Source organism: Cynocephalus volans, chromosome 13, assembly GCF_027409185.1.
Source record: "Cynocephalus volans isolate mCynVol1 chromosome 13, mCynVol1.pri, whole genome shotgun sequence".
In the NCBI taxonomy this organism is placed as follows: Eukaryota; Metazoa; Chordata; class Mammalia; order Dermoptera; family Cynocephalidae; genus Cynocephalus; species Cynocephalus volans.
In genome coordinates this window covers 90080507-90106216 of record NC_084472.1, presented here as the reverse complement: position 1 = coordinate 90106216, position 25710 = coordinate 90080507, and the positions used below count along the sequence as shown (strand labels likewise).

General features: G+C 35.0%; 1 protein-coding gene across 3 annotated transcripts in view; it reads left to right on the top strand.

Moving 5' to 3' along the window:
* CFAP97 (cilia and flagella associated protein 97) overlaps window positions 1-22761 on the top strand; it is a 42145-nt gene extending 19384 nt beyond the window's left edge. For 2 of the 3 annotated variants that reach the window (XM_063077301.1, XM_063077302.1), the window contains exons 3-5: window positions 6319-6587; window positions 12299-12449; window positions 19576-22761. In XM_063077301.1, the coding sequence (XP_062933371.1) occupies window positions 6319-6587; window positions 12299-12449; window positions 19576-19703 (548 nt within the window). In that variant the 3' untranslated portion in view covers window positions 19704-22761. The remainder of the gene's footprint in view (window positions 1-6318; window positions 6588-12298; window positions 12450-19575) is intronic. The other variant, XM_063077304.1, reaches the window with a different exon arrangement.
* Window positions 22762-25710: the final 2949 nt, after the last annotated feature.

Below are 25710 nucleotides of genomic sequence, written 5' to 3'. Positions count from 1 at the left end.
TGAAATTCCTCAGGTGTGGTTCCTCAGTTACACCTCTTAGGTACTTTGAGAACCTTCTGCTGGAAGAAGCTAGGGATAAGAAGTAGTTTTATTTTTGAGCACTGTAAGCCTTGGCTGTTTTATATTTTCTCTAAATTTTTTTTTTTTTTGAAAACTGAGCAGTTTCTTTTTTTTAGTTTATCATTTGTCTTATTGCGGATAAAATAAACCATTGGTACTTTAATCATTCTGCCTGGAGATCTGCTAGGCCAAATCCACTGGTGGGGTACCTGTTTTTCCCATTTTTCATGTCAATAAAGGCAACAGTGTTACTAAACGTTCTGCCACTTCATCCTCTCAGATATCATCAACAGTGTTCTCCAGGCCCTTCCAGCTCTATTCTCCACCAGGTCTCAGAGCTAGTGCCATGTACTTTAGGCAGTTCTGGGTATCAAATTTTGTTATTAGTTGCTATCACTTTGACACATAACCCAGAACTTAGAGTTTAAAGCAGCAACCTGGGATGACTCAAAAACTAGGATCAAAGTGCCCACCTGGCTTTTTTAGATGGTTTGGTTTTCCTACAGCATGGCAGCTTCAGGGTAATTAGACATGTATGGTGGCTCAGAGCTCTAAGCCCAAGTATTCCATCATATAAGAAGGGTGGGGGGAGCCGAATCTCCTATTATTACCTAGCTCTGAAAGTCACATATCACTCTGTTGGCTGAAGCAGTCACAGCCTGCCCAGATCCAGAGGAAGGGAGTAGGAAAAATGTCACAGAATTTCTCATCTGACAAGTTAATAAAGAAGGCAAAGAAATTTAGCAAATTTAATTCATTGTTCTTTGAATTATCACCTCTCAGTTATGAGTGTTGGGTTTTTCCAAAAAAAACCTTAAAAATCATTTTAAAAAACAAATATTTTTTTTTTATTTTAGAAAGTAACATTTAACATTTATTTTATTTAAAAAAATGGAATTCAAGGGGCCGGCCCGTGGCTCACTCGGGAGAGTGTGGTGCTGAGAACACCAAGGCCCCGGGTTCGGATCCTATATAGGGATGGCCGGTTAGCTCACTGGGTGAGCATGGTGCTGACAACACCAAGTCAAGGGTTAAGATCCCCTTACCGGTCATCTTTTATAAAAAAAAAAAGAATTCAGGCCGAGCCCGTGGCGCACTCGGGAGAGTGCGGCGCTGGGAGCGCGGCGACGCTCCTGCCGCGGGTTCAGATCCTATATAGGAATGGCCAGTGCACTCACTGGCTGAGTGCCGGTCACGAAAAAAAAAAAAAAAAAATGGAATTAGCCTATTATAAATGCTTTTTTAAAAATTGAAACATATTTGATTGTACGTATCTGTGGGATACAACATTGAAAATCAGTAACTGTGTGATATATGATGCTCAAATCAGGAAATTAATTAACATTGCACAGTATAACCATATTTTGTGGCCCTTTACCATTTTCTAGCTGACCCCTCCCCCCATCTTCCGCTTCTGGTGGCCTCAGTTCCATTCTTTCCTTTTGAAAGTTCAACAAAATATTGCAATTATTGTATCTTTCTTTTTTTATTCATTTTTTTAGCTCCCACTTATGAGTGAGGACATGCAGTATTTCTCTTTCTGTGCCTAGCTTATTTCACTTAACATAATTTTCTCTAAGTTCATCCATGTTGCTGCAAATGACAGAATTTTACTCTTTTTTATGACAGAGTAGTATTCCATTGTATATATATATACCACATTTTCTATATCCAGTCATCTATCAGTGGACATTTAGGTTGGTTCCAGCTCTTGGCTATTGTAAATAGAGCTGCAATAAACATGGGAGTGCAGGTATCCCTATAACATGATAGTTTCTATTCCTTTGGGTATATACCCAGCAGTGGCATTTCTGGATCATATGGCAGTTCTATCTGTAGTTGTTTGAGGAAACTGCATGCCATTTTCCATAATGGCTGCACTAATTTATGGTCCCACCAACAGTATTAGGGTTCCCCTTTCTCCACATCCTCATCAGCATTTGTTATTCTCCGTCTTTTTGGTAATAGTCAGTCTAACTGGGGTGAGATGACATATCAATGTGGTTTTGATTTGCATTTCCCTGATGCTTAGTGATGAGCATTTTTTCATGTGTCTCTTGGCCATTTGTATGTCTTCCTTTGAAAAATGTCTATTCAGCTCCTTTGCCCATTTTTAAATTGGATTATTTGGTGTTTTTTTTTACTGTGAAGTTGTTTGAGTTCCTTGTATATTCTGGATTTTAATTTCTTGTTGAATGTATAGTTTACAAATATTTTCTCCCATTCTGTAGGTTGTCTTTTCACTGTTAACTGTTTCTTTTGCTTTCTAGTTTAAGATAATCCCATTTATTTATTTTTTCTTTTGTTGCCTGTGCTTTTAGGGTCTTATTCATAAAGTCTTTGCCCAGTCCTACTTCTTGAAGTGTTCCCTCTGTGTTTTATTTTGGGGGTTTTATAGATTCAGGTAATATATTTAAGCCTTTAATACATTTTTAGTTGATTTAGTATATGGTGAGAGGCTATGGGTCTAGTTTCATTCTTCTGCATATGAATGTCCAGTTTTCCCAGCACTGTTTTCCCCAATGTATGTTCTTGTTGCCTTTGTCAAAGATCAGTTGGCTGTAAGTATGTGGGTTGATTTCTGGGTTCTCCATTCCATTCCATTGGTCTGAGTGTATATTTTTATGCTAGTACCATGTTGTTTTGGTTACTATATCTTTATGGTATAATTTGAAATCAGGTAATGTAATGCCTCTGGCTTTATTTTATTTATTTATTTATTTATTTACTTTGCTTCGAATTGTTTTGGCTATTCAGGGTCTTTTCTGTATGAATGTTAGGATTGTTTTTTCTATTTCTGTGAAGAATGTCATTCATATTTTGATGGGGATTGCATTGAATCTGTAGATTGCTTCGTGTAGTATGGACATTTTCACAATTTTAATTCTTCCAGTCTGTGAGCATGGAATGTCTTTCCATCTTTTTGTGTCCTCTTTAATTTCTTTCAGCAGTAGATTTGTAGTTCTTACTGTAGAGATCTGTCACGTTGGTTAAATTGATTTCTAGGTATTTTATTTTTTTGGTGACTTGTAAATAAGCTTGTTTTCTTGATTTCCTTTTCTGCTAGTTATTGGAATATAAAAACACTATTGATTTTTGCATGTTGATTTTGTATTTTACAACTTTACTGAAATCATTTATGAGCCCTAAGAGTATATTTGTAGAGTCTTTAGGCTTTTCTGTATATAAGATCATGTCTATCTGCAAACAGGGACAGTTTGACTTGTAAATTTTTTCCCTCATACCCTGGATACTTTTTCTCATTTCATGTGTTGCCTGAGTCTTCTGTATCTCATTGAGTTTACTTACGATTGTTGCTCAGAATTCCTTTTCAGTCATTTCATGGGTTTCCTGTTCCACAGGGTCTGGTACTTGAGAATTACTATATTCCTTTCGTGGTGTCATATTTTCTTGTTTTTTCGTATTTCTAGTATCTATGTTGATTCCTGTCCATTTGGTACAGCAGTTGCTTCTTCTGTTATTCTGGAGTGGGGTTTGAGGAGAGAGTTCCTCCTCTTTTTCCGGACTCTGCTGGTGACTTTCCTTGTGTCAGTGCAGTAGAGTGGTCAGCAGGTCACCAGCACAGTGGCTGTGCCTTCTGCTAGGGTGGTGAGCCACCCTTGCAGTAGCGGTGGTGGTGGCAGTTTCTGTGGTAGAACACCTGCATGGAAGCGGTGTTTGCCACAGTGGTGCGTCTGTGGTCCCTAGGCTCACTTTTACCTTCGGTCGGGAAGGGACTGCCTGCAGCTCCTGGTGAAGTCCCCAGGTACGCTTCTGCCTTCTGTTGGGCAGGGGGTTTCCCACAGCTCCTGGTGAGGTCCCTGGGCATGCTCCTACCTTCTGTTGACCAGGGGACTACCTGTCGCTCCACAGATGTGGTTCCACAGATGTGGCTTCAGCAGAGGGCAGTAGGGCAGGGCTTGCTGTGGGTTTCTAACCTGGTATCTTTGAGCCACAGGAGGTGTGAGATGTTAGGCACCACCCAGGAATTATTCCCCCAGCTGCTGAGGTCATAGGACGAGGTCTGGAAGAGTTCTGATTGCAGGAGCTTCTGTCCCTGTGAAGTTGGGGTCCACCACCCTCCCCACAAGTAGAGATGAAATGCCCATGTATTCACTGTCTGGAAGCTCACCATTGGTTGTTTTATAGGGACCATGAATATGCTCACAGGATGAACTTTTTAAAAGAACTACTGTTATATGAATAAAAACTAATATGGCTTGGTGTAAAATTTCCATTGATGGGATCACATAAATTTTTAAAATCCTTTCTCTATTTCAATAGCTTAGATGAAAGTAAAGCTGATACTCTTTTAAATGGTGTTAAGTGACTCAAGAAGTGGCTCTAGCGATGATGGATGCTGATACTGAAATACATGTGAAGAGTTTGAACAGAATTGTTCCATTAAAGAAAATTAGAGAAAAGCAATATTTCTAAATATGTGAATTTAAATATGTTTGTATTTATATAACTGTGTCTGTATTCCTGAAAGTTTATTCAAGTTAAACATTTTTTTAGATCTTCTCAGTTAGAAAAACAATAGGTTGTATGTTTGAGGTTGCTATATACTAAAGCATATAGCATTATACTACTAAAGCATATACTAAGCCATAAAGCCATTTTAGGAAAATGTGATCGTAATACCTGGTATCAGTAAATAAGCACTCTGTATATACTTTTTCCAGCAGGAAGAGCTAGATTGCTAATTTTTTATTAGATTTCTTTTCTTTTTCTTTTGTGTTATTGTTTTATTTTACTTTTAAAACTTTAAAAATGCCATTTAGGAAAAACTCTTACTTTTTTTTTTTTTTTTTTTGTCCTTTTCGTGACTGGCACTCAGCCAGTGAGTGCACCGGCCAGTCCTATATAGGATCCGAACCCGCGGCGGGAGCGTCGCAGCGCTCCCAGCGCCGCACTCTACCAAGTGCACCACGGGCTCGGCCCAAAAATATCTTACTTTTACATTCCTTTAGAATTTAATTTTAAAATGTTTCTTATATAGCTAAATTAATCTAGAAAACATACTAAACTCTATATAATGGGTATTTCTTAGAAGCAAAATCAATTAATATGTACAGTACATCTATATCTTTCTAAATGTGTTCTCATTCAGGTTTTATCAGTAACTTGGTATGGTTTTCAGCAAATTACCAACCATTAATTTTCTCATTTTTCCTATCAGGGAGCCACTATTAATCATTTTTAAACATGTTTTTGTAATCATTAATAGTCTTCAGTTTAACAGTCTTCTACATAGGGAGGTAAACTCTTTTTGTGACCTTGCCCAAGTGATTTAAACTTTCTATACCATAATCATTTTTAAATGGGTGTTAATAATAGCACAAAATGCTAAACATGTAAAAAGTCAAGTAAAAACAAATAATGGTTACCTTAGAAAAAATTGTAAAAAAAAAAAAAGCAAATAAAGTGTGCCTGTCAGTTAACATGATATAGTGTATTCCTTTTTAGTCCATACTTAACCTGAAACATTCAGCAAGCTTCATATTTTTACAACCTTTTTTACATATGTTTACTAATAATTGTGCTTACTGAAAGTTGATGTAATACGGAAATGTAAGAATTAAGCATGTTAATAAAAGTATCATTTGATAATCATAGTATGTTAAATATTTTTCTCAGTTAGAAACACCTTTTATGTTATGTGTTCATTTTGACTTATGTTTAATCAGTAATAAAATGTTTGACCTTTACAGTAGAAGTATTATTTTTTAATGGCAATATCAAGATCTGTAAATTTTTTGTAGTAATATTTTCATTAGGTTGATAGTTTTAGAATGTTCTGAGTTTGTTTTTGCCATTGGCTCCCTCAGTCATTGCTGAGGATAATCTTTTTTGAAGTATGCCCTCCAACTAACAAAAACTGTACCTAAATTAAGTATTGTGTTAGTGCACTCAAACCAGAGGTTTTTAACCTCCTCAACTATTAACCTGCCATTGGGAAACATAAAATGGACATGACACAGGCACTTTCCACTAATTATGCCTACCCTAAGACCAGTACATATACATTTCTTATTTTTATTATTTTGTATTTATCTTTTATGCCCAAAGAACCCAGGGAACATAAAACTCTAAGGTACCTATGATGTTTTCCTTCACAATTGTAATCTGAATGTCATTAGCATTATTTCATATACTTTTTATGAATTAATATGGTTTGTATTTTTAAGGGTAAAACCGTGTGCCATCATAGCTACTTTGTTTAGCCATTTCCCCTTTTTTTGTTCACTTTTGTAGCTTTTCTGCAATTAGATAAAAAGTTACCACAAAAACATCACACTGATCAGCCTTCAATAGCACCTAGGAAAAACTACTCTTTCACAAGAGAAGAGGTGAGACAGATTGATCGGGAAAATCAGAGGCTTTTGAAAGAACTGTCTCGACAAGCTGAAAAATCAGGAAGCAAAAGTACAGTTCCTAGAAGATTGATTGGTCATCCCCCTCAGTTATACCATAGCGCCGTCAACAGACAGAGGGAACAACAAAGGATTGAAAGAGAAAATTTGGTAAGTAACAAATCTTTTAGTCATCAAAGAAAATGCATTTGCACTGATTTGTAAGTTCAACTTACAGGAAACTTAAATACAGTCAAATATTCAAACTTAATTACATAAAAAGCAAGTATAGCTATGTATAGCATGAAATACATGATGAGCTATGAGTCTATAAGATAAAATATGTATCTTTTATCCAACAAATTGTATATTAAGGGACCATTAAAGGAAAATACTGAAAGTTCTGTTATTTATTTGACTAAATCAATTAAATCAGTTAAATACTCCAATAGGAAATGGTATCCCAGGGTCAGATACAGTTTTAACTTCTGTGAAGTATTCAGCCACTATCTAAATCTTTCACTTTATTGTATCCTGGAAAGCTAAAATAAATTATTTATTATTTATTTAAAGGATAAATATTTCTAGAATAAGTCAAATTTGGTAGTCTGCTATTTGAATGTATGAAACATTGATTGTTACAGATCATATAGTTACTCTTTGATATGCTAAAAAAATATATATGAGGACAGTTAAAATCTTCACATTTAAAACTATTATAGCATATCATTTTCTTCATAAAATTCATTTCTTAATAATTGCTGATATTTAATGAGCTCTTACTAAACACTAGGCATAGTTCTAAGAATCTTCCAAATATTAGCTTATTGAATCCTGACAATTCTTTGAGGTAGGTACTATATTCATCCACATCTTACAGATGAAAAACTGAGTCCTCGAGGGTTTAAATAATTAACCTGAAGACACAGAGCTAGCCAGTAAGTGGTTGTGCCAAGATTTTGAACCCAGGTAGATACTTAAACTAAATCTCTTAAACTAAAATTAGACCCTTAATGAACACATAAATTCAAAGCTAAAATAATCTATAAACCTATTAAAATTAAGAGTTTCCAAAATTAACCTTCATTATATTTCATCACCAGTCCTATTTAACCATGTACTTACCTGAACTTATAACAACTCTTTTGTAAATTTCTTTATTATAATTACGAACCCCAAGAGTTGGAGATCTGGGGTAGTATATTTACAAAAAATAATAGTCTTAAACCCTCAGGAGGGTTACTGTGCATGTGGCGAGGAATAGATAACAACAAAGCAAGTTGAAATGAAGCTGGTGGGTGGTGAGCTACATTTCAGCTTTCTGCACATCATGTTAGCAATATTTAAGATTCATTCATGTTTTAGGAAAATTTGAAATTACCATATGTCACAAACATTTGGGTTTACTTCAATTTCTCTGTCCCACATGGCTCTGGATCCTGTTTTATTTTATTTAATAAGCAGTTACATAGTGCATACTGTTTTACAAATGTATTTAATCTACATAGCAACCTTATAACATAGTTACTATTGTTATGGAGGAGAAAATAAGATACCAAGTGGGACACAGGGACTTGCTCAAGGTCAAATAGGCAGCAGGTGGCAGAGTCCAGATTCAAATCCAGGTTACCTCTCTGTGGGGTTACTTTTTTTTTAACAGCTTAATTGAGATATAATTCACATGCCATACTTATTTAAAATGTACAATTCAGTGGTTTTTGCTATTTTTCTTTTACGTTATAGTAAAAAATATATATGTAACACAAAATTTGTCATTTTCAGTATTTTTAAGTGTATAATTCATTGGCATTAAGTATATTCACAATGTTATTTGACCATCACCATTATCTATTTCTAAACTTTTTTTTTATCACTCCATATGGACATTCCGTGCCTACTAAACTCTTTATTCCCGCTCCCCCTCATCCCCTATAGCTTCTGATCTACTTTCTGTCTATATGAATTTGGCTATTCTAGATATTTCATATAAGTGGATTCATACAATATTTGTCCTTCTGTTTCTAGTTTATTTCACTTACCATAATGTTTTCAAGGTTCACCCATGATGTCACATGTATCAGAACCTCATTCCTTTTTATGGCTGAATAATATCTTATTGTAGGTATATACCACATTTTGATTATTCATTCATCCGTTGATGAATGCTTGGGTTGTTTTTGCCTTTTGGCTATCGTGAATGGTGCTGCAGTGAACATTGAAATACAAATATCTGTTCACATCCCAGCTTTCAGTAACTTTGGATGTACCTAAGAGTGGAATTCCTAGGTCATAGGATAATTCTGTATTTAGCTTTTTAAGGAACCTGGGTTTACTTTTGAAAAGTTAAAACCATTAATGTCTAGTGGCTTATTCTACCTACACATTATTTGTTCATTCACTTATTTAAATCTTTCTACATCAGAAGATGGGCAGAATACAGGCTGGGTTAATTTTCTTTTCAAAAGGTATGATACTTCCGGGATAGAAAAGAAATATTTGGACAAGTATACAATACAGTATTGTTAACTGTAGTCATCATGCTATACATTAGATCTCCAGAACTTACTCATCTTGGATAACTGGAACTTTATACCTTGAGTAACTAAAATTTGCTAAGTGTTCGTAATGTTAAGTGTTCTCACTCACCACACACACACAAAAATAGTAACTGTGAGGTGGTAGATATGTTAACTAGCTTGATTGTGGTGAACATTTTACAGTGTATGCATATATCAGAACATCAAGTTGTTTGCCTTAAAGTACATAATTTCAAAAAATAAACAGTTTTTAAAAACATTTGGACAAACTGTTGTGGGATTCGTTATTAGAATCTGATTTGGGTGAAAGTTCTAAGATTTTGTAAACCATAAATTAGATTATAAAAAGCCATTTTTACCATTTTTCAATTTCTTAAAAAAATATTTATTTAATGTCTGCTATGAGCTATGTAAGACACTGGAAGGAATATAAGAAAAATTTAGAATACCACCCTGTCATGTAATTTATTAACTTAGCTGGGAAGATAATACTATTGCAGGTCAAACAACTAGAAAATAGTACAAAGATATTAAGGATAGTATTAATTTTAAAAAGTTCTTACTAGATGCTAGGCACTGTTCTGAGCACTTTGTATACATCATCTCACTTATCTGGCTCTTTGAGATTGTTCTATTGTTAATATTCCTACCAAGTAATTTAACCAAGGACACACAGTCAGTGGCAGAGCCAGGATTTAAGTCCAACTCTTTCTGACTAGATAGCTTGCATTCTTTATCACTCTATTACAAATTGTTACAGACTTTGGAGCTATCATTTTTGTTTGTTTGTTTGTTTGTTTGTTTGTCGTTTTTCGTGACCGGCACTCAGCCAGTGAGTGCACTGGTCATTCCTGTATAGGATCCGAACCCGCGGTGGGAGCGTCACCGCGCTCCCAGCGCAGCACTCTACCGAGTGCGCCACGGGCTCGGCCCTGGAGCTATCATTTTTAAGTTTTACCTATGAGTTCTAAATTGATGACTAAATTGAAATGTATATACTTTTGATTTTAGGGTTTACACTGTAATCAGCACTTCATATTTTGATGTTGTTTCTACAAGTAAGAGCTATTTCTAGCTATTTCTCAAATTGTTCTTTAGCTTTTGCATAGCTTATTGTATTCAAATGACACGCAGACAGATACATGGCATGGCTCCATGTGATTTGGATAGCTGAGCCAAATCATTTCTCTTATTTTTCTAGGTTTCTGCATGTGAACTTGATAATTGGCATAGACTACAGAATGGGTTTACTTCTTTTTTTTTTTTTTTTTTTTTAAAAAAGATGATCAGTAAGGGGATCTTAACCCTGGCTTGGTGTTGTCAGCACCACGCTCAGCCAGTGAGCAAACCGGCCATCCCTATGGGTTTACTCCTTGCCTTATCATCAGATTATTTCAAAATTGATTCTATATTGTTTTTCATCTAATGAATAAGCATTGTAATTTTCTTAAAATTAAAAAAAGAAAATTACACATGCAATCAAATAAGTAAATGTAGGAAATTGGGTGTTTAATAAACACTGAGATTTCTACCAGCAAAAAGCAAAATTAAAATAACTGAAAATATCAAGTTTTCTGTCCTCTCTTTTCCACTCCTGCACAACTCAGTGGGTAGTTGATAGGATAATCAGAGAAAATAGCAAATGTTACTCTCCCATGTAAAATACATGGAAGATGTGATACATAGGAAGTTTCTTGCACAGTTATAAACTGCAGGTAGAGAAGATATAATCTTAGGAGGTTTGGGCACCTAAATTATACAGCTTCTCTGTCTACAAAAAGACCATAGACTTTACAGTTGAAGCCATGTTTAAATCATAAACCTCAGCTCAGCAGAGAACCACTAACTCTAGTTGGGTAAGACTTCACTGAAGAGTTGACTGTTTTCTAGCTTTTGAAGGCTAAAAACTGAGAAAGGGCATTTTATGCAAAAAAAAAAAATTAGCAGGTAGGCCAACAGTAATGAAGTTCTCTCGGTTGTCTGTCTACTTTTTCATGTGTTTTTCACCTCTACCTCTTGTTTGTCTCCAAGCTCTGTGTGTTTCTACAACACCCTCCTTTTCTCCCTTCTCTGAACAGCTCTTCCCCTGAATGCTTTGGCTTATCCTACCACCATCTATCCCTTCTTTGGAATTGGTCAGGAAACTCAGAATAGAAGGTCAGGAAGTAAAATTGGTAAGAGCAAACCATTAAGCTGTGAAAGAGTCACAGCCATTTTTGAAATGGCTGGTGGTGAAGGTTCACAACAGTGTGAATATACTAAATGCCACCAAACTACACTTTAAAATTGTTAAAATAGTCAATTTTATGTATGTTTTACCACAATAAATGGAAGAAAAAAAGACTATAGCGAAAAGTTGTCCTATGAATTCATAGGCTAATTTTTTAATGTAAATTTTAGTGCATAGCAGCACTCCCCTTTCAAATAAAGATCAGCTTGCTTCAGAGAAAGTTTAAATCAGTAAACAGAATAATAATAAACACGATCATGGATCAGTCCCCAAGGCATTGGTCTACTTACCTAAATATTCCTTCTCAACAGTGCCTGGGAAAATCAAGCGAAAGAAACTCTTTCACTTTATGATCTAAGAAAGAATTATAAACAAAATTAGGAACATTATACATTAGACTCTGCTACTGAGTCATGTTAAAGGAAATACCATGATACTGGATACTTTGTGGCCTTAGCCAGTTGGTTTATATATCCTTTTAAAAGCTTTATATTCTATAGTAATTGGTTTTCAAACTACTTAACAGCAAAAAAATTTTTCTCCCCAAAGTAAATTTTATGCAGAATCTTTAGTATATAAAATAGGTAATACAGAAAGCATAGTTGGGTTGGTAGAAATTAGGGGTGGGAGACTTCATCTTTCCTCAGTATCCTAGTAGCCCTTGAGGCACTACTGTGAAATAAATGGGTTGAAAGCTGCTGCTCTATAATATACATATATAGAATTTATAGTAGCTTGGATATGTTTGTAGTCATTTCTAGGTTTTAACACCTGAGCTGTTAGCATTATAACTCCCATTATGTCATTTGTATGAGAAAATCAGTTTTATTTCAGCTTACAGCACCATTCCTTAAGTTTGTAACCTGACGTAAAAGAGAGATATACCTTTAATGAGTTGTTAAATTATAGTGGTTTGTTTAGCTACAGGATAGGCAAAATCCCATGGATTTTTCTGAAAGTATATAATTTGAAATATGTTTTTTTCATGGCATGTCAGGAGTGATTTGCAATGTTTTCTGCTTTAGTGAATTTCAGGTTCTAGAAAGTATTTGCCTTTTTAAAAACGATTGCTGTCTATCTAACATTATCTTTCAAATCAATTGTTTTTAACAAAGGCTTTATTGAAAAGGCTAGAAACTGTAAAACCAACTGTTGGTATGAAACGCTCAGAACAACTGATGGACTATCATCGCAATATGGGTTATCTCAGCTCATCACCATCAGCGAGACGAGTGAGATCTACTCTTGGCCAATATACCCCTTTAAGTAAGCGTATTCAAAATTATTTTGTAATTGTTTGTGTCTTGTATCCTTTAAAATATATATATATTTATTTACTTATTTATTTTTATTTATACTGGCAGCTGGCCAGTATGTGGATCCAAACCTTTGGCCTTGATATTATCAGCACCATATTTTAACCAACCGAGACAACCAGCAAGCCAAAAAAATTTTTTTTAATTGTGCGTTTCTGTGGGATACAGTGTGTTGTTTCAATACATGCATATGTTGTACAATAATTCACTTAGGACAGATAGCATATTCATCACCTAAACATTTATCTTTTCTTTGTGGTGATTACATTTAAGTTCCTCTTTTCTAGCTATTTAGAAATATACAATATGATATTATCGGCTACAGTCAGCCTAGAACACCACAACTATTCTACCTATCTGCATGTAACTTTATACCCATTAATCCATCCCTTCCCCTCCTCGTGCCATCCTTCCCTTTTTATTCTCTGGTAATCATTATTCTACTCTTACTTCTATGAGAACCACTTTTTTTTTGTATTTCACATATGAGTGAGATCATGCAGTATATGTCTTTCTATGCCTGGCTTACTTAATAGTTTGCAATTGCAAATACTTTCTTCCATTCTGTAGGTTGTCTCTTCATTTTGTTGATTGTTCCTTTTGCTGTGCAGAAGCTTTTTAAGTGCCTTTGAAGTCTTGTTTAAGTCAGATTTCATGTATCCCTTATGTTTTTTTCTAGTAGTTTCATACTTTTATGTTTTAAATTTAAGTCTTTAATCCATTTTGAGTTGATTTTTGTGTATAGTGAGAGATAGGGATCTAGTTTCAATCTACTACACATGGATATCCAGTTCTCCTAGCACCATTTATTGAAGAGACTGTTCTTCCCTATATATTGACACTTTAGTCAAAAATCAGTTGGCTGTAAATGCTTGGATTTATTTCCAGTCTCTCCATTCTGTTCCATTGGTCAATTTCTCTGTTTTTATGCCAGTTCTGTACTGTTTTGGTTACTATAGCTTTGTAGTATATTTTGAATTCAGGTAGTGTGATGCCTCCAGCTTTGTTCTTTTTATTCGATTGCTTTAGCTATAATGGGATCTTTTGTGGTTCATACAAATTTTAAGATCATTTTTTCTATTTCTGTGAAGAATGTCATTGGTATTTTGATAGGGATTGTGTTGAATGTATAGCGTGCTTTGGGTAATATGGACATTCTGATGGTGTTAATATTTCTAACCCATGAACAGGGGATATCCTTCCATTTACTTGTGTCGTCTTTGATTTATTTCATCAATGTTTTATACTTTTCATTGTCAAGACCTTTTACCTCCTTGGTTAAATTTACTTCTAAGTATTTTATTTTTTTGGTAGCTATTGCAAATAAAATTACTTCTTGAATTTTTTTTTCTAGGTATTTTGTTATTGGTGTATAGGAAGGCTATTGATTTTTGTATATTGATTTTGTTTTCTGCCACTTTATTGAATTTATTAATTCTAGCAATTTTTTATGGTTTTCTGTGTATGTGACCATGTCATTTATAAATGGTGATAGTTTGACTTCCTCCTTTCCAATTTACATGCCCTTAATTGCTTTCTCTTGCTTTATTTCTGTGGCTAGAACTTCCAGTACTATATTGAATAAGAGTGGGGAAAGTGGGCATCCTTGGTGTATTAGCTGTTATTTGTTGTATAAGGCCTTTATTGTGTTGAGGTTACCTTCCTTCTATACTTGATTTGTTGAGTGTTTTTATAATGAAAGAGTACTGGATTTTATAAAATGCTATTTTTACATCTATTGAAATGATCATATGGTTTTTTCCCTTCATTCTGTTGATGTGATGTATCACATTTATTGATTTGCCTTTGTTGAACCATCTTGCATCTCTGATTTGAATCCCACTTGATCGTGGTGAATGATCTTTTCAATGTTTTGTGGGATTTGGTTGTATTTTCTGAGGATATTTGAATCTATGTTCATCAGGGATATTGGTTTGTAGTTTTCTTTTTTTGTTGTGTTCTTTTCCAGTTTTGGTATGAGGGTGATGCTGGCCTCTTAAAAAGAATTTGGACGTATTCTCTTCTCTTCAAGTTTTTGGAAGAGTTTGAGAAAATTTGGTATTGTTTAAATGTTGGGGACAATTTGGCAGTGAAGCCATTTGGTCTTGGGCTTTTTTTGGTTGGAAGAATTTTTATTACTGCTTCAGTCTCATTACTTGTTGCTTATCTGTTGATGTTTCCTAATTCTTCATGGTTCAACCTTGGTAAGTTGTATGTGTCCAGGAATTTATCCATTTCTTCTAGATTTTCCAGTTTATTAACATATAGTTGTTCTTCATAGTCTCTTGTGATTCTTTGTATTTCTGTGGTATCAGTTGTAATGTCTCCCTTCTCGTTTCTGATTTTCAGCCGTCTCTCTTTTTTTCTTAGTCTACCTAACATTTATTGAATTTGTTTCTCTTTTCAAAAAACAAAGTCTTTGTTTTATTGACTTTTAGTATCGTTCTGTAATCTTGAATTCATTTATTTCTGCTCTGATCTTTGTTATTTCTCTCCTACTAATTTGAATTTGGTTTTTGTTATTCAAGTCTTTTGAGGTGTTACATTAGGTTGTTTATTTGAAATCTTTCTACTTTTTTGATGTAGGCATTTTTAAACTATAAGCTTACCTCTTACAACTGCCTTTGCTGTATCCCATAGGTTCTAGTATGTTGTGTTTTCATTTGTTTCCATTTCTGCTTAGACTCATTCATTGTTTAGGAGCATGTTTAATTTCCATATATTTGTGTGGTTTTTGATATTCCTTCTGTTATTAATTTCTGGTTTTATTCTGTTGTGGTCAGAAAAGATATTTGATATGATTCAGTTGTTTTTTGACCTATATATGGTCTGTTCTAGAGAATGTTTTGTGTGCTGCTAAGGAGAATGTCTGTTTTGCCAGGTGTTGGATAGAATGTTCTATAAATGTTCATTAGGTCCAATTGGTCTAGAGTGGAGGATAACTTTGATATTTCTTTGCTAATTTTCTGTCTGGATGATCTGTCCATTGCTGTAAGTGGCATGTTGAAGTCCCCAACTGTTATTGTATTGGAGTCTGCCTCTCCTAATAGGTATATAGGTATATTGCTTTATATATCTAGGTGCTCCAGTGTTGGGTTCATATATATTCAGAATTGTTATATCCTCTTGTTGAATTCATCCTTTATTATTATATAATGACCTTCATTATCTTTTTTTACTGTTCTCAGTTTGAAGTTTATGTTAATCTGATATAAGTATAGCTACTCCTGCTCTTTTTTGGTTTCCATTTGTATGGAGTATCTTCTTCAATCCTTTCGCTTTCAGTCCATGTGTATCTTTATAGGTGAAGTGAGTTTCTGGCAGGAAGCATATTGTTGGTTCTTGTTTTATAATCCATTCAGCCACTCTGTGTCTTTTAATTGGGGAAGTTAAACTCATTTACATTTAGAGTTACTATTGATAGATAGGAACTTGTTACTGCCAATTTATTACTTTTGTTCTGGTTGTTTTGTAGATCTTTTTTTCCTTTTTTCCTGTCATATTGTCTTCCTTTATAATTAAGTGATTTTCCCTAGTGGTATATTTTGATTTCTTGCTGTTTATTTCTAGTATATCTATTATAGCTTTTTGTGTTACAATTTACCTTGAGGCTTACAAAAAGTATGTTATACTTATAACAGATTATTTTAAACTAATAATAACTTTGATTACTAAGAAAAGAGAAAAAGCAAAAACAGACTCTCTGCTTTGACATCATTCCCCCCGCCCACTTCTTGACATTTTGTTGTTTCAAGTTACATCTTTTAATATTGCCTATCTCTTATACAGTTGTTGTATTTATTATTATCTTTAATAGGTTTGTATTTTAGTCTTCATGTAAAAAATATAAATGGCTTATTCACCACATTTACAACATTGGAGTATTCTGAATTTTTCTGTGTACTTCACTAGTGAATTTCGTATCTTCAAATGCTAATTGTTACATTTTAGCAGCATCTTCTTTCACACTAACAAACTCTCTTTAGCATTTCTTGTAAGGCAGGTCTAGTGTTAATGAATTTCTTTAGCTTTTGTTTGTCTAGGAAAGTGTTTATTTCTCCTTTATATTTGAAGGATAGTTTTGCTGAATACAGAATTCTTGGATGGCAGTCTTTTTCCTTCAGCATTTTGAATATATCATTCCACTCTCTCCTGGCTTGTAGGGTTTCTGCTGAGAAATCTACTGAAAGCTGTATTGGAGCTCTCTTTAATATTATGTGGGCTTTTTTCTCTTGCTGCTTTCAGTATTCTTTATCTTTGTTTTTTGATAATTTGATTATGATCTGCCTGGGGAATTCCTCTTTGTGTTGAATTTGATTGGTGACCTCTGAGCTGTCTGTATCAGGATGCTGTCATCTTTTTTCATATTTGGGAAATTTTAAGCCATTATTTCCTTAAATATGCTTTCTAGGTCTTTTACTTTTTTGTTTCTTTTAGATACACCAGTTATACATAGGTTTTTTCACTTAATGGTGTCCTATGATTCCTGCAGGCATGTTTCATTTGTTCTCATTCTTTTTTCTTTTGCTTCTTTGATTGGGTAATTTTGTATGTTCTATCTTTGAGTTCATTGATTCTTTCCTCTGATTAAGTCTGCTTTGAAGCTTTCTATCAAGTTTTTCTGTTTAGATAATGTATTTTTATTTCTAGAATTTTTTTTAATTGATTATATTTTTTAATCTATTTTCTTGTTCTACTCATGGATTGTTTTCAAAGTATCATTTAATTTCCCACCTGTATTTTCTTCTGACACCCTGAACTTCATTAAGAGGATTATTTTGAATTCTTTATCAGACATTTCATAAATCATCCATTCTTCTGCTTCCATTGCTGGAGCTTTGTTTGTTTCCTTTGGTGGTGTCATATTTCTTTGTTCTTTCTCAGCCTTTGTGTCTTTATGTTGATGCCTGTTCATTTGAGGATATGGCTACCTCTTCCAGCTTCTGTAGTTGTTACTTGGTGATGTTAGACCGTTGCTTCTCAAAATCAAAACTTTATCTCAGGCCTGCAGTTGTTTTCCATTTTGTGGAGGGTTTATAGCAACCACCACCACTTAAACCCTGCACCAGAACTAATTTGCTCTCCTGCCATTAATTCCTGGGCTTGGGAACACTTATTGCAGGGATCAGAACCTGAATGCAGTGGCTGAGCTAAACTGCTGCCTTGCCATTGTTTTGCAATCTGGGGAAGAGTTATTGCACAGACCACAATTTATTTGTTGACCCTTTAGATACTTCTGGGTCATGCGAAGACTCCACAGGAGCAACTGAACTGTGTGGGAAATCCGGCCTGGGACTGAGTTTTTCCTGCGGTTTGTGATCATTACAACACTGTGGTACTTGCCCATCTCCACTGTGTGGCTCTTGTGCTGATCAGGACACAGATCAGCTGCCAATATCTCACCCATGTTGGATCAGCTCCTGAGTACTCCAAATGTTTCTTGTGGAGCAGGGCCCAGATGAGTCCCTTCCAAAGACTGAAAGATCACTGGGCAAATCCAACACCTACATCTTATAATCCTTTCACCTCTGAGACCACAAGTCCATTGGACTTCCATGTGGACAGTATTATGCCAGCCTATGGAAGGGGGGGATGGAATGCTCTGTAGTGATCCTTTTATCTCACCTGTTGTGGCTCTGCAGGTGAACTTTTCAAGCAGTTGTGCTGGCTTTGGGGATAGAATAGGGTGTTCTGAAGTGATCTTTTTTTCCCAGCAGTCGTGGCACTTTTCTCCCCTGCAGGCTCCAAGTAGCTTCATGCGAGAACAGCATTGCACTGGCTTTGCGTCTCTGTGTGTTGCACCTCATGGCTTGGGAGAGCAGCCAGGCTGTTTGAAGTGATCTTCCTCCTGCCTGCAGTGGCTGTCCACACCTTCACACACCAGGCGGGCCTCTCCACCTCTTCCCCTGAGTTCTAGTGATTTCAGAATGGCAATTTTTGTGCTTTAGACATTGCAAGTTGATTTCTTGTTGGGGGAATGGTGCCAGGGATCGTCTACTATACCGTCTTAGTGACGTCACCCTTGTATCTCTTTTTTAAAAATATAGCTTATGTTTGAATGATATAGTTTAAAATGCTAACTTCCAGAGTGCATTCTATTAGTTTTTACTGGCATATTTTGTTTTATTTGTGTTAGTTTACTTAATTTCAGTTTCCATTTACAGCATGTAATGGAAGCATAGGAAGAATACCAGGAGATAAAACAATTGAAAATATCAGTACTTTTTAGACAACAGAGGGGAGGGACTTTTGATTTTAATATGTTCATTAAAGGAAGAAATGAATAGATACGCTGTTTGAATCTTGCTGAAACATTCCCTCTAGCCAATTAAGGATTACTACTAGTATCTTCCTCTATATGTACTTTTTCTTCTTCATTGGATAACTAAAACAAAAATAACAAACTCTAAGGTCATCAGATACAGTATCACTTAATGCTTTATATGTGATCAGTTACAGACCTAACCAGTTTTGTACCCCATATAATGTACGAATGGAGTAACCATTTAGTGCTAGTGTATGCAACATCTAAAAAGGCCAGACATTTTCCTTTATAGAAATCTGTGGTGTTAATGTGTATGTTCTAAACTACATCAAAAATAGAAGCCAATACTAAAGAAAGTTGGAAATAGTTATAATGCCACAACTTCCCAGTGCTTATGTGAGTCTTAAACACTCAAGTGACAGGAATTCCATTTATTTGTTCTACATACATTACTACCTTGGTATAGTCACTAAGATAGGATCTTACTCCAGTAACTCATACTTAGTATTATTTATCGAATGAATATATAAATTGTTATGCAAAGTGGTATTTTTTCACTTGAATCACTTGAGAAGCTTGAATCAAAATCCCCTAGTATGGAGTCTGGGCATGTTTGTTATATTTTTAAGTTCCACAAGGAATTCTGAATGTATTTATCCTGGTCCAGAATCATTGTGTTAGACTATTAGACACACACACAGGATATGGAAGAAAAACTAGTCTGGACTTAAAATTAGGAGAATTTTATCAGATGATGATTTATGTATTTAATTTAAATAATTCAAATTATTTCTTCTTTGTATATTTTCAGGGGGAGCTTCCAGGACATCCAGTGCTACCAGTGCACTTAGTTGTAAGAGTGAGCGATTGGTTTTTGACACATCCAGTGGTCTGTTGCTGAGACCTAAACCTCCAAACGTCCGTACAGCTTGGTTATAAAACCATTTTTTATTTCAACCTTGTTCATCCAATTTTTATTGAAATACTCTTGCATATTACCATAATTCTTTGTGTAAATATCTGTAATACTGTTTTAAGCGATTTAAGGTATACAACAGTGGATTGTAATTTATTGTTATTCGGTGCAAAATTATCTAAGAGACAAGTTAATGTAAAATCAGTGTTTCCTATGAGAATGTATTTATAATGTATTTAATAGAAAAATGGTAGTATGTATGTGCATATTTTCTCAATATAGAAATTGATTTGGTTGTCATGCTGACACAACCATGGGATAGTAGCATTACATGTTGGACCCAAGACGTTCACTCTGTAGTTCTCATTTTATGTGATTTTTATATCTTGTAAGCTTTAAAGCATGAGCTTAGCTCCTAAGTTTGACTGACTTTGTTTTCTATATGTTTAAGAACTATGTGATGTATCTGATAACTCTGTATGCTTAAGAACTTATATGGTGATGTGGTGTGACTCATAACTCATAACTTGATTCTGTATGCTTAAGAATTTATGTGGTGTAACTCATAACTTGATAACTTGAGAGTTACACTTTCTTATTATGAAACAAATCTTGAAATTTTTTTTCATTGGTTGAGTTGATTTAGATTTGATGATTTAAAAAAGCTTGTACTGGGCCAATCCTTGTGATTCACCAGAGGTTACCTAGTTTCTGTATAAGTAAGCTGAGTTAGAGCTTACAGCTTTGATCAACCATTCCAAACCATTTCAAACCGTGAATTTTAGAAAGTTAAAATTAGAAGCTCCTCTTCATGTTTTTATACATTCAGGTAAAGTACTGTCAATGATTCTGAGAAATGAGGTCAGCTTTTGAGCTACAGTCTACTGCTTTGTGAGTAACTTGTGAAAGGACCAGATCAGTTGCATCAAAGCAAAAACAAGTATTTGTTGAATCAGTAAAATAGTTTTACTGTTTTGAGGTGATAAGAAGCAGATCCTAAGATGTGTCAGAGCAGTGTTTTAAGTAATACTGTTAGTATGTTGTGCTATGATTTAGTTATTGTATTAAGAGAGGAGATTTGTAATGAGATAGAAATGCTTTAGAAATTCCAGCTAGTGTATATAAGGGCTGAAAAAGAAAACTAAAATATGAACAATAAGGGAAATAAATCACACATTTGTTAAAGCTGCTTCCTTAAATATTAGCTAATGTTCTTACTTTGTTTGGGTTTGGTTTATTTGATTGCATCCTAGAAGTATTTTTTCCAGTCTCACATTTAAAGGCCTAGTGATCTTGATGGACTTGGCAGATAGGGTGTAACAAAGTTGACTTTTGAAATCAGTATATTTTTCTGTCAATCTATAGGCTCTTATATAACAAAGTATTACATCTCATAATTATCACTGTTTTTCATTACTGGCCTTTTCAGGATACCCATAGAATGTATTGGAAAGTTTCCATGTTAAATGACAAATCTTTCTTTTTTTAATATGAATTTTTGATCTATAGCCATAAGCTTTTTTTTTTTTCAGTGCCTCAGCTATGTAGCTTGTATGCTGAACTTTTTTTCTTAATACCTTTAGCAGTAAGCCAAACCACATTCTACTAAACATCAATTTAAGATTTCTTGGTCTTAGTTTGCATTAATAGATTTTGTTTAGGATAGGGCATGTGAAGCATTGAAACACCGGGATTGAAATTCATGTGAACCCAATCTGGCTGTGATGTTCATTCAGCATTATTTGATGTTCTGTTTTGGCCAACAAGTTTTTAACACCTGCTTTATATATAAGTTTTATCTCTACAAAACCAAGGTTTTATTTTGTTTTGTTTTTTAACTTATTGCACTTTGTATACTCTTATCTTTAAGAAGAGATAAGATAATGCTGAATTTAAAACTCAGCATTTGGACATATTCCCAATAGTGATTTAGTCAATTTAAAAAAATTGATTTTTAAGTTGTTTGAAAAAAAAAAATACATCTATAACCTTTTATATTCAGAATGGTATTTGTTTCTGAGTACATTTAACATGGTCTTTGCTGCCACATGTCAGGATACAACAGATACGTTTTCATAGATAAAGCCATACTTTGATTTGAGATAATAATTTAATGCCTTTAGTTTTTACTACTTTGAAAGAGGAAGTTTATCTGAGTACTACTGATAGCAGAGATTCAACTTAAAGTAAAAGTTGGGAAGAGCAACAGCCTTTTTAAAAAAAAATTTACAATTCTCTTGTCATAGTTACTTATATATCATTACTTCTCAGCTAGAAGTTGAAAAATGTGGTATTCTAAGAAGTCAAGGTACTTTGAAGTTGTTATGGCTTAAGGGACATTTTTATGAAGGAGTTATATTACTCTGTTTTTATGAACATAAAGTGAAGGATGATCTAGCACTATTTTATATTCGGTTGATGTGTACTTAATGTGTATACTTTGAAGATTTACATCTGTAACTAGAAAGTATGCTAATTTGAGGTATACTTATTGTGCCAGATTCTTACTGAGAGTTATTTTCATCTCTTGTCAAATGTTAAACTAATGTTGCCTCCTTTTTAGTAAGATTCTATGAAAGATTTTAAACTATTAAAATTTTTTCTTAAGGGAAAGCTATTATCTCATACTTCCCATACTTCTTTCTGCAGTTCATAAAAATCTGCTTTCTTATCTCTACCACTCCAAATAAAGTTTTTCTGGTTCGTGTGTAAATTTAGTGTAACATAGCTCTTTTCAGTCCATTAACCCAAGTGTCCAAAATGGATATCAAGACTTTAAAAAGGTAATTGCAAGGGGTATGATTGTGTGATTCTTATCTTTTGATTCAAATATTGCATACTATGAAAAGTATTAAGACCAATATAAAGTTGAAGATGCAAGTTTATTATATTTTAATAAAATTTATAAAAAGTTTAGTATCTTAAATGCCAAAATCTTAACTATATAAATGATTGTATACCATCTCTTAGAAGATATACTTAATGCTATTGGCTACTTTAAAGAAACTTAAAAATCACATCCTTTTAAAATTTTCTACTCAACTGTAATGTATTTTAGGCATGAAGAACTAGCTTGGCATAGTGAAGAAATAAAAGAATTAAAGATAAACTGAGTTTTGATCTTATGTCTATCTCTAAAATGCATTGTCTTGTTTCTGTTTTTAAAATTAGAATAATAACTTTATGGGCCTTATAGACTTGAGAATTGGTGAGAGTGAAGTTGGGAGGAGGGTGTTATTTATATCTTGGGAAGTACGACATTTATATGGGAAAGAGTTTGATTAAAATTACCTTTAATTAAATTAAAATTATCAAGATTAGCATTTCTTTAAACCATATCATTTAAAGAATTTGTTCTGTAAAAGTATTATGGTGCTACAATACAATGGACACTGTTTTAGAGTTTAAAGGAGTGTTTTTTTTTAAAGTAACTGCACATCAGTATTTCATATGTATTACATATATTATGAGTGATAAACACTTTTTAAAACTTGCTAAGACAGTGTAGAAGTCTTTTAACAAGGGTTTGATAAGAATAATGCAGTTGGAATAAATCACTGAGTAGTTCTTGCAGTAGTACATCTGAGCTCTCAACTGTGAGGTTAAAGGATGCTTAGAGCAAATAGGATTATATTATGACAGAAAATGTTATGTGATTTTTAAGTTCTGGTGATGTTTTTTTAATCTAGTTAGAGATATTTCTGGAGCCACCATAATAGGGTCTTGGTTTTTTTTTTTTTTTTTTTTATGCTCAATGTTGTTGCAGAGCAATTGGGAGGGAAAGGGAGAGGAGAAAGGGAAAGTAAATGTGATGGAAGAAGGAGGAAGGAGGAGGGGTGGGATTGATGCCCGTGGCACTCCCCACATTCTCACAGAGGAGACCAGGGGCTTCCAGCAGTGGCTTGGTCATTGCTAGGCTAGGTACAGAAGTTGGGGGTGTGTGGCAAAAGCCCTCACCTCCCACTTTTCCACCTCAGGAACCTGGGCCCCTTCTTGCTGCAGCTTGGTGGTTGTTGCTGGGCTGGTTGCTCATGTTGTGGGGGTGTGACTGAGGCCCTCGGCCCCCCACTGTCTCAGCTCAGGAGAGCCCGGGGTGCTTCCTGTGGCAGCTCAGTGGTCATTGCGGGAGTAGTTATGCTTGTTGGGGGTATGTGGCTGAGGCCCGAGGCCCTCACCGTAGGTACTGGTTGCAGGTGTCAGGGGGCATGGATGAGGCCCCCAACCCTCCTCACTTTCTGGTCTGGTAGCCCAGGGGACTTCTGGTCCTTCTAGGTGTTATAGGTGTTCTTTGGTGAAATGAGACCTTTACTAGTTAATATCAAACTTTGTCTCTGGTTGTGGGTACTTCGTTTTTTCTTTCATTTCTGTGTTGGATTATTTGCTGTTCCCACCACTCAAATTCTGTGCCGGAACTAATTTGCTGTCCTTTGCTTACTTCTAAAATGGGGGAACTTCCCGTAAGGGCCAGTACTTGAGCTCTGTGGTTGAGCTAAATTGCTGCTTTGCTGCTGATTCCCTAGTGAATGCTTTTTGTGCTGCTCAGGTTTTAATGGTTGACTTTATAGGTACTTTCAGTTCTAGTGAAATCTGGTGCACCTGGGTTGTGTGTGGAAACCCTGGTCTGCACCTGAGTCTTTTCATCAGTCTACACCTCATGCAATTCTATATTCCTGACCAGTCTCTGAGTGGTCCTTCACTGACTGGGGGATGGATCAGCTGTCCTTGTTGTGCCTCTGTTCTCCTGGTGGGCCCATCTCCCCCACTGCCCGTGCTCCAAACACTTCCCATGGGACAGACCGTGCTGCAGTCCCTTGTGATGACTCACCGCCTCTGAGTGGCTCCTTTTTTTCAGTTGTTGTGGCTCCTCCGTCCTGTGTGGGTCCACAGGAACCCTATTAGTGGTATTGCTGGCCTTGGGGCCACCCAGGTCCTCTTCTCCCCTGCCACCTCCAAGCAATTTCATCCAAAAGTCACAGCTGTGGCTTTTGCCGGCTCCTGCTCTGTGCACTCAGCAGCTCCAGCCTGGAAGCAGCCAGGACTCAAAATGGTCAGAGCAGTTTTTTCTCTCATCGTGGCTTCCCCCACCTTCACACACTCCATAGGTCTCGCCTTCTCTTCCCCTGAGCTCTAGTGGCCCCAGCTTGGTTGTAGTTGCTTTTTTATAGTTGTAAATTGATTTGTGGGAGAGAGTGATGCTGGGGACCGTCTATTCCACCATCTTTATTGGAAGTCCTCCAGATCTTGATGTTTTATGCTTCTATTTCAAAATTTATTTGGTAAGTTCAGGTAAGTTGCACTGCTTGTTTTAGGTGATGTTTTGAGGTTTTACTTTTTTAGAAAATAAAACTTATGTGGTAACGTCATTATTTTACTATAATGAGACAGAGTTTTTCATATAAATCTGATTTCATATGCACTGTTAAAAATAGTAAAAGAATTTAGATAGTCACCAAAAAAACGATTTAAAAATATGATTGTAAATTTTTTTTTTTGACAGCTGGCTTGTAAGGGGGATCTGAACCCTTGACTATGGTGTTACGAGGCTTTGCTTTAACCAACTAAGCCAGTAGGCCAGTCCGATGGTTGTAGATTCTTGTAGGATGTTATTACAATGATAGTCTTTACCAAAAAACCACACATCACATTTATTTCTTACATTTTTTAATTATAAAAGTGTTCTGTCTTTCTTAATTTCATTCTGAGAATCTATTTCATGTAGAAAATATCCAGAACTAAGCAAATATATCTGCTTCCCAGATTGTTACCTATACTAATTAGAAAACCCTAATTTCTACCATTAACTTGAGGAGATTTCATTTCAAATTTTATTTTTGAGATTATGAAAGAGGTTTGGTCTTTTAGGTGAATATTCACAAGAAAATGACATTCCATAGATTTTTGGGTTTTGTTGTTAATTATTGTATCAGCCCATTTCTGTTGCTTATAACAGAATACTTGAAACTGGATAATTTAAAGAAATAGAAATTATTTCTTATAGTTTTGGAGCCTGGAAAGCCTAAGGTCCAGGAA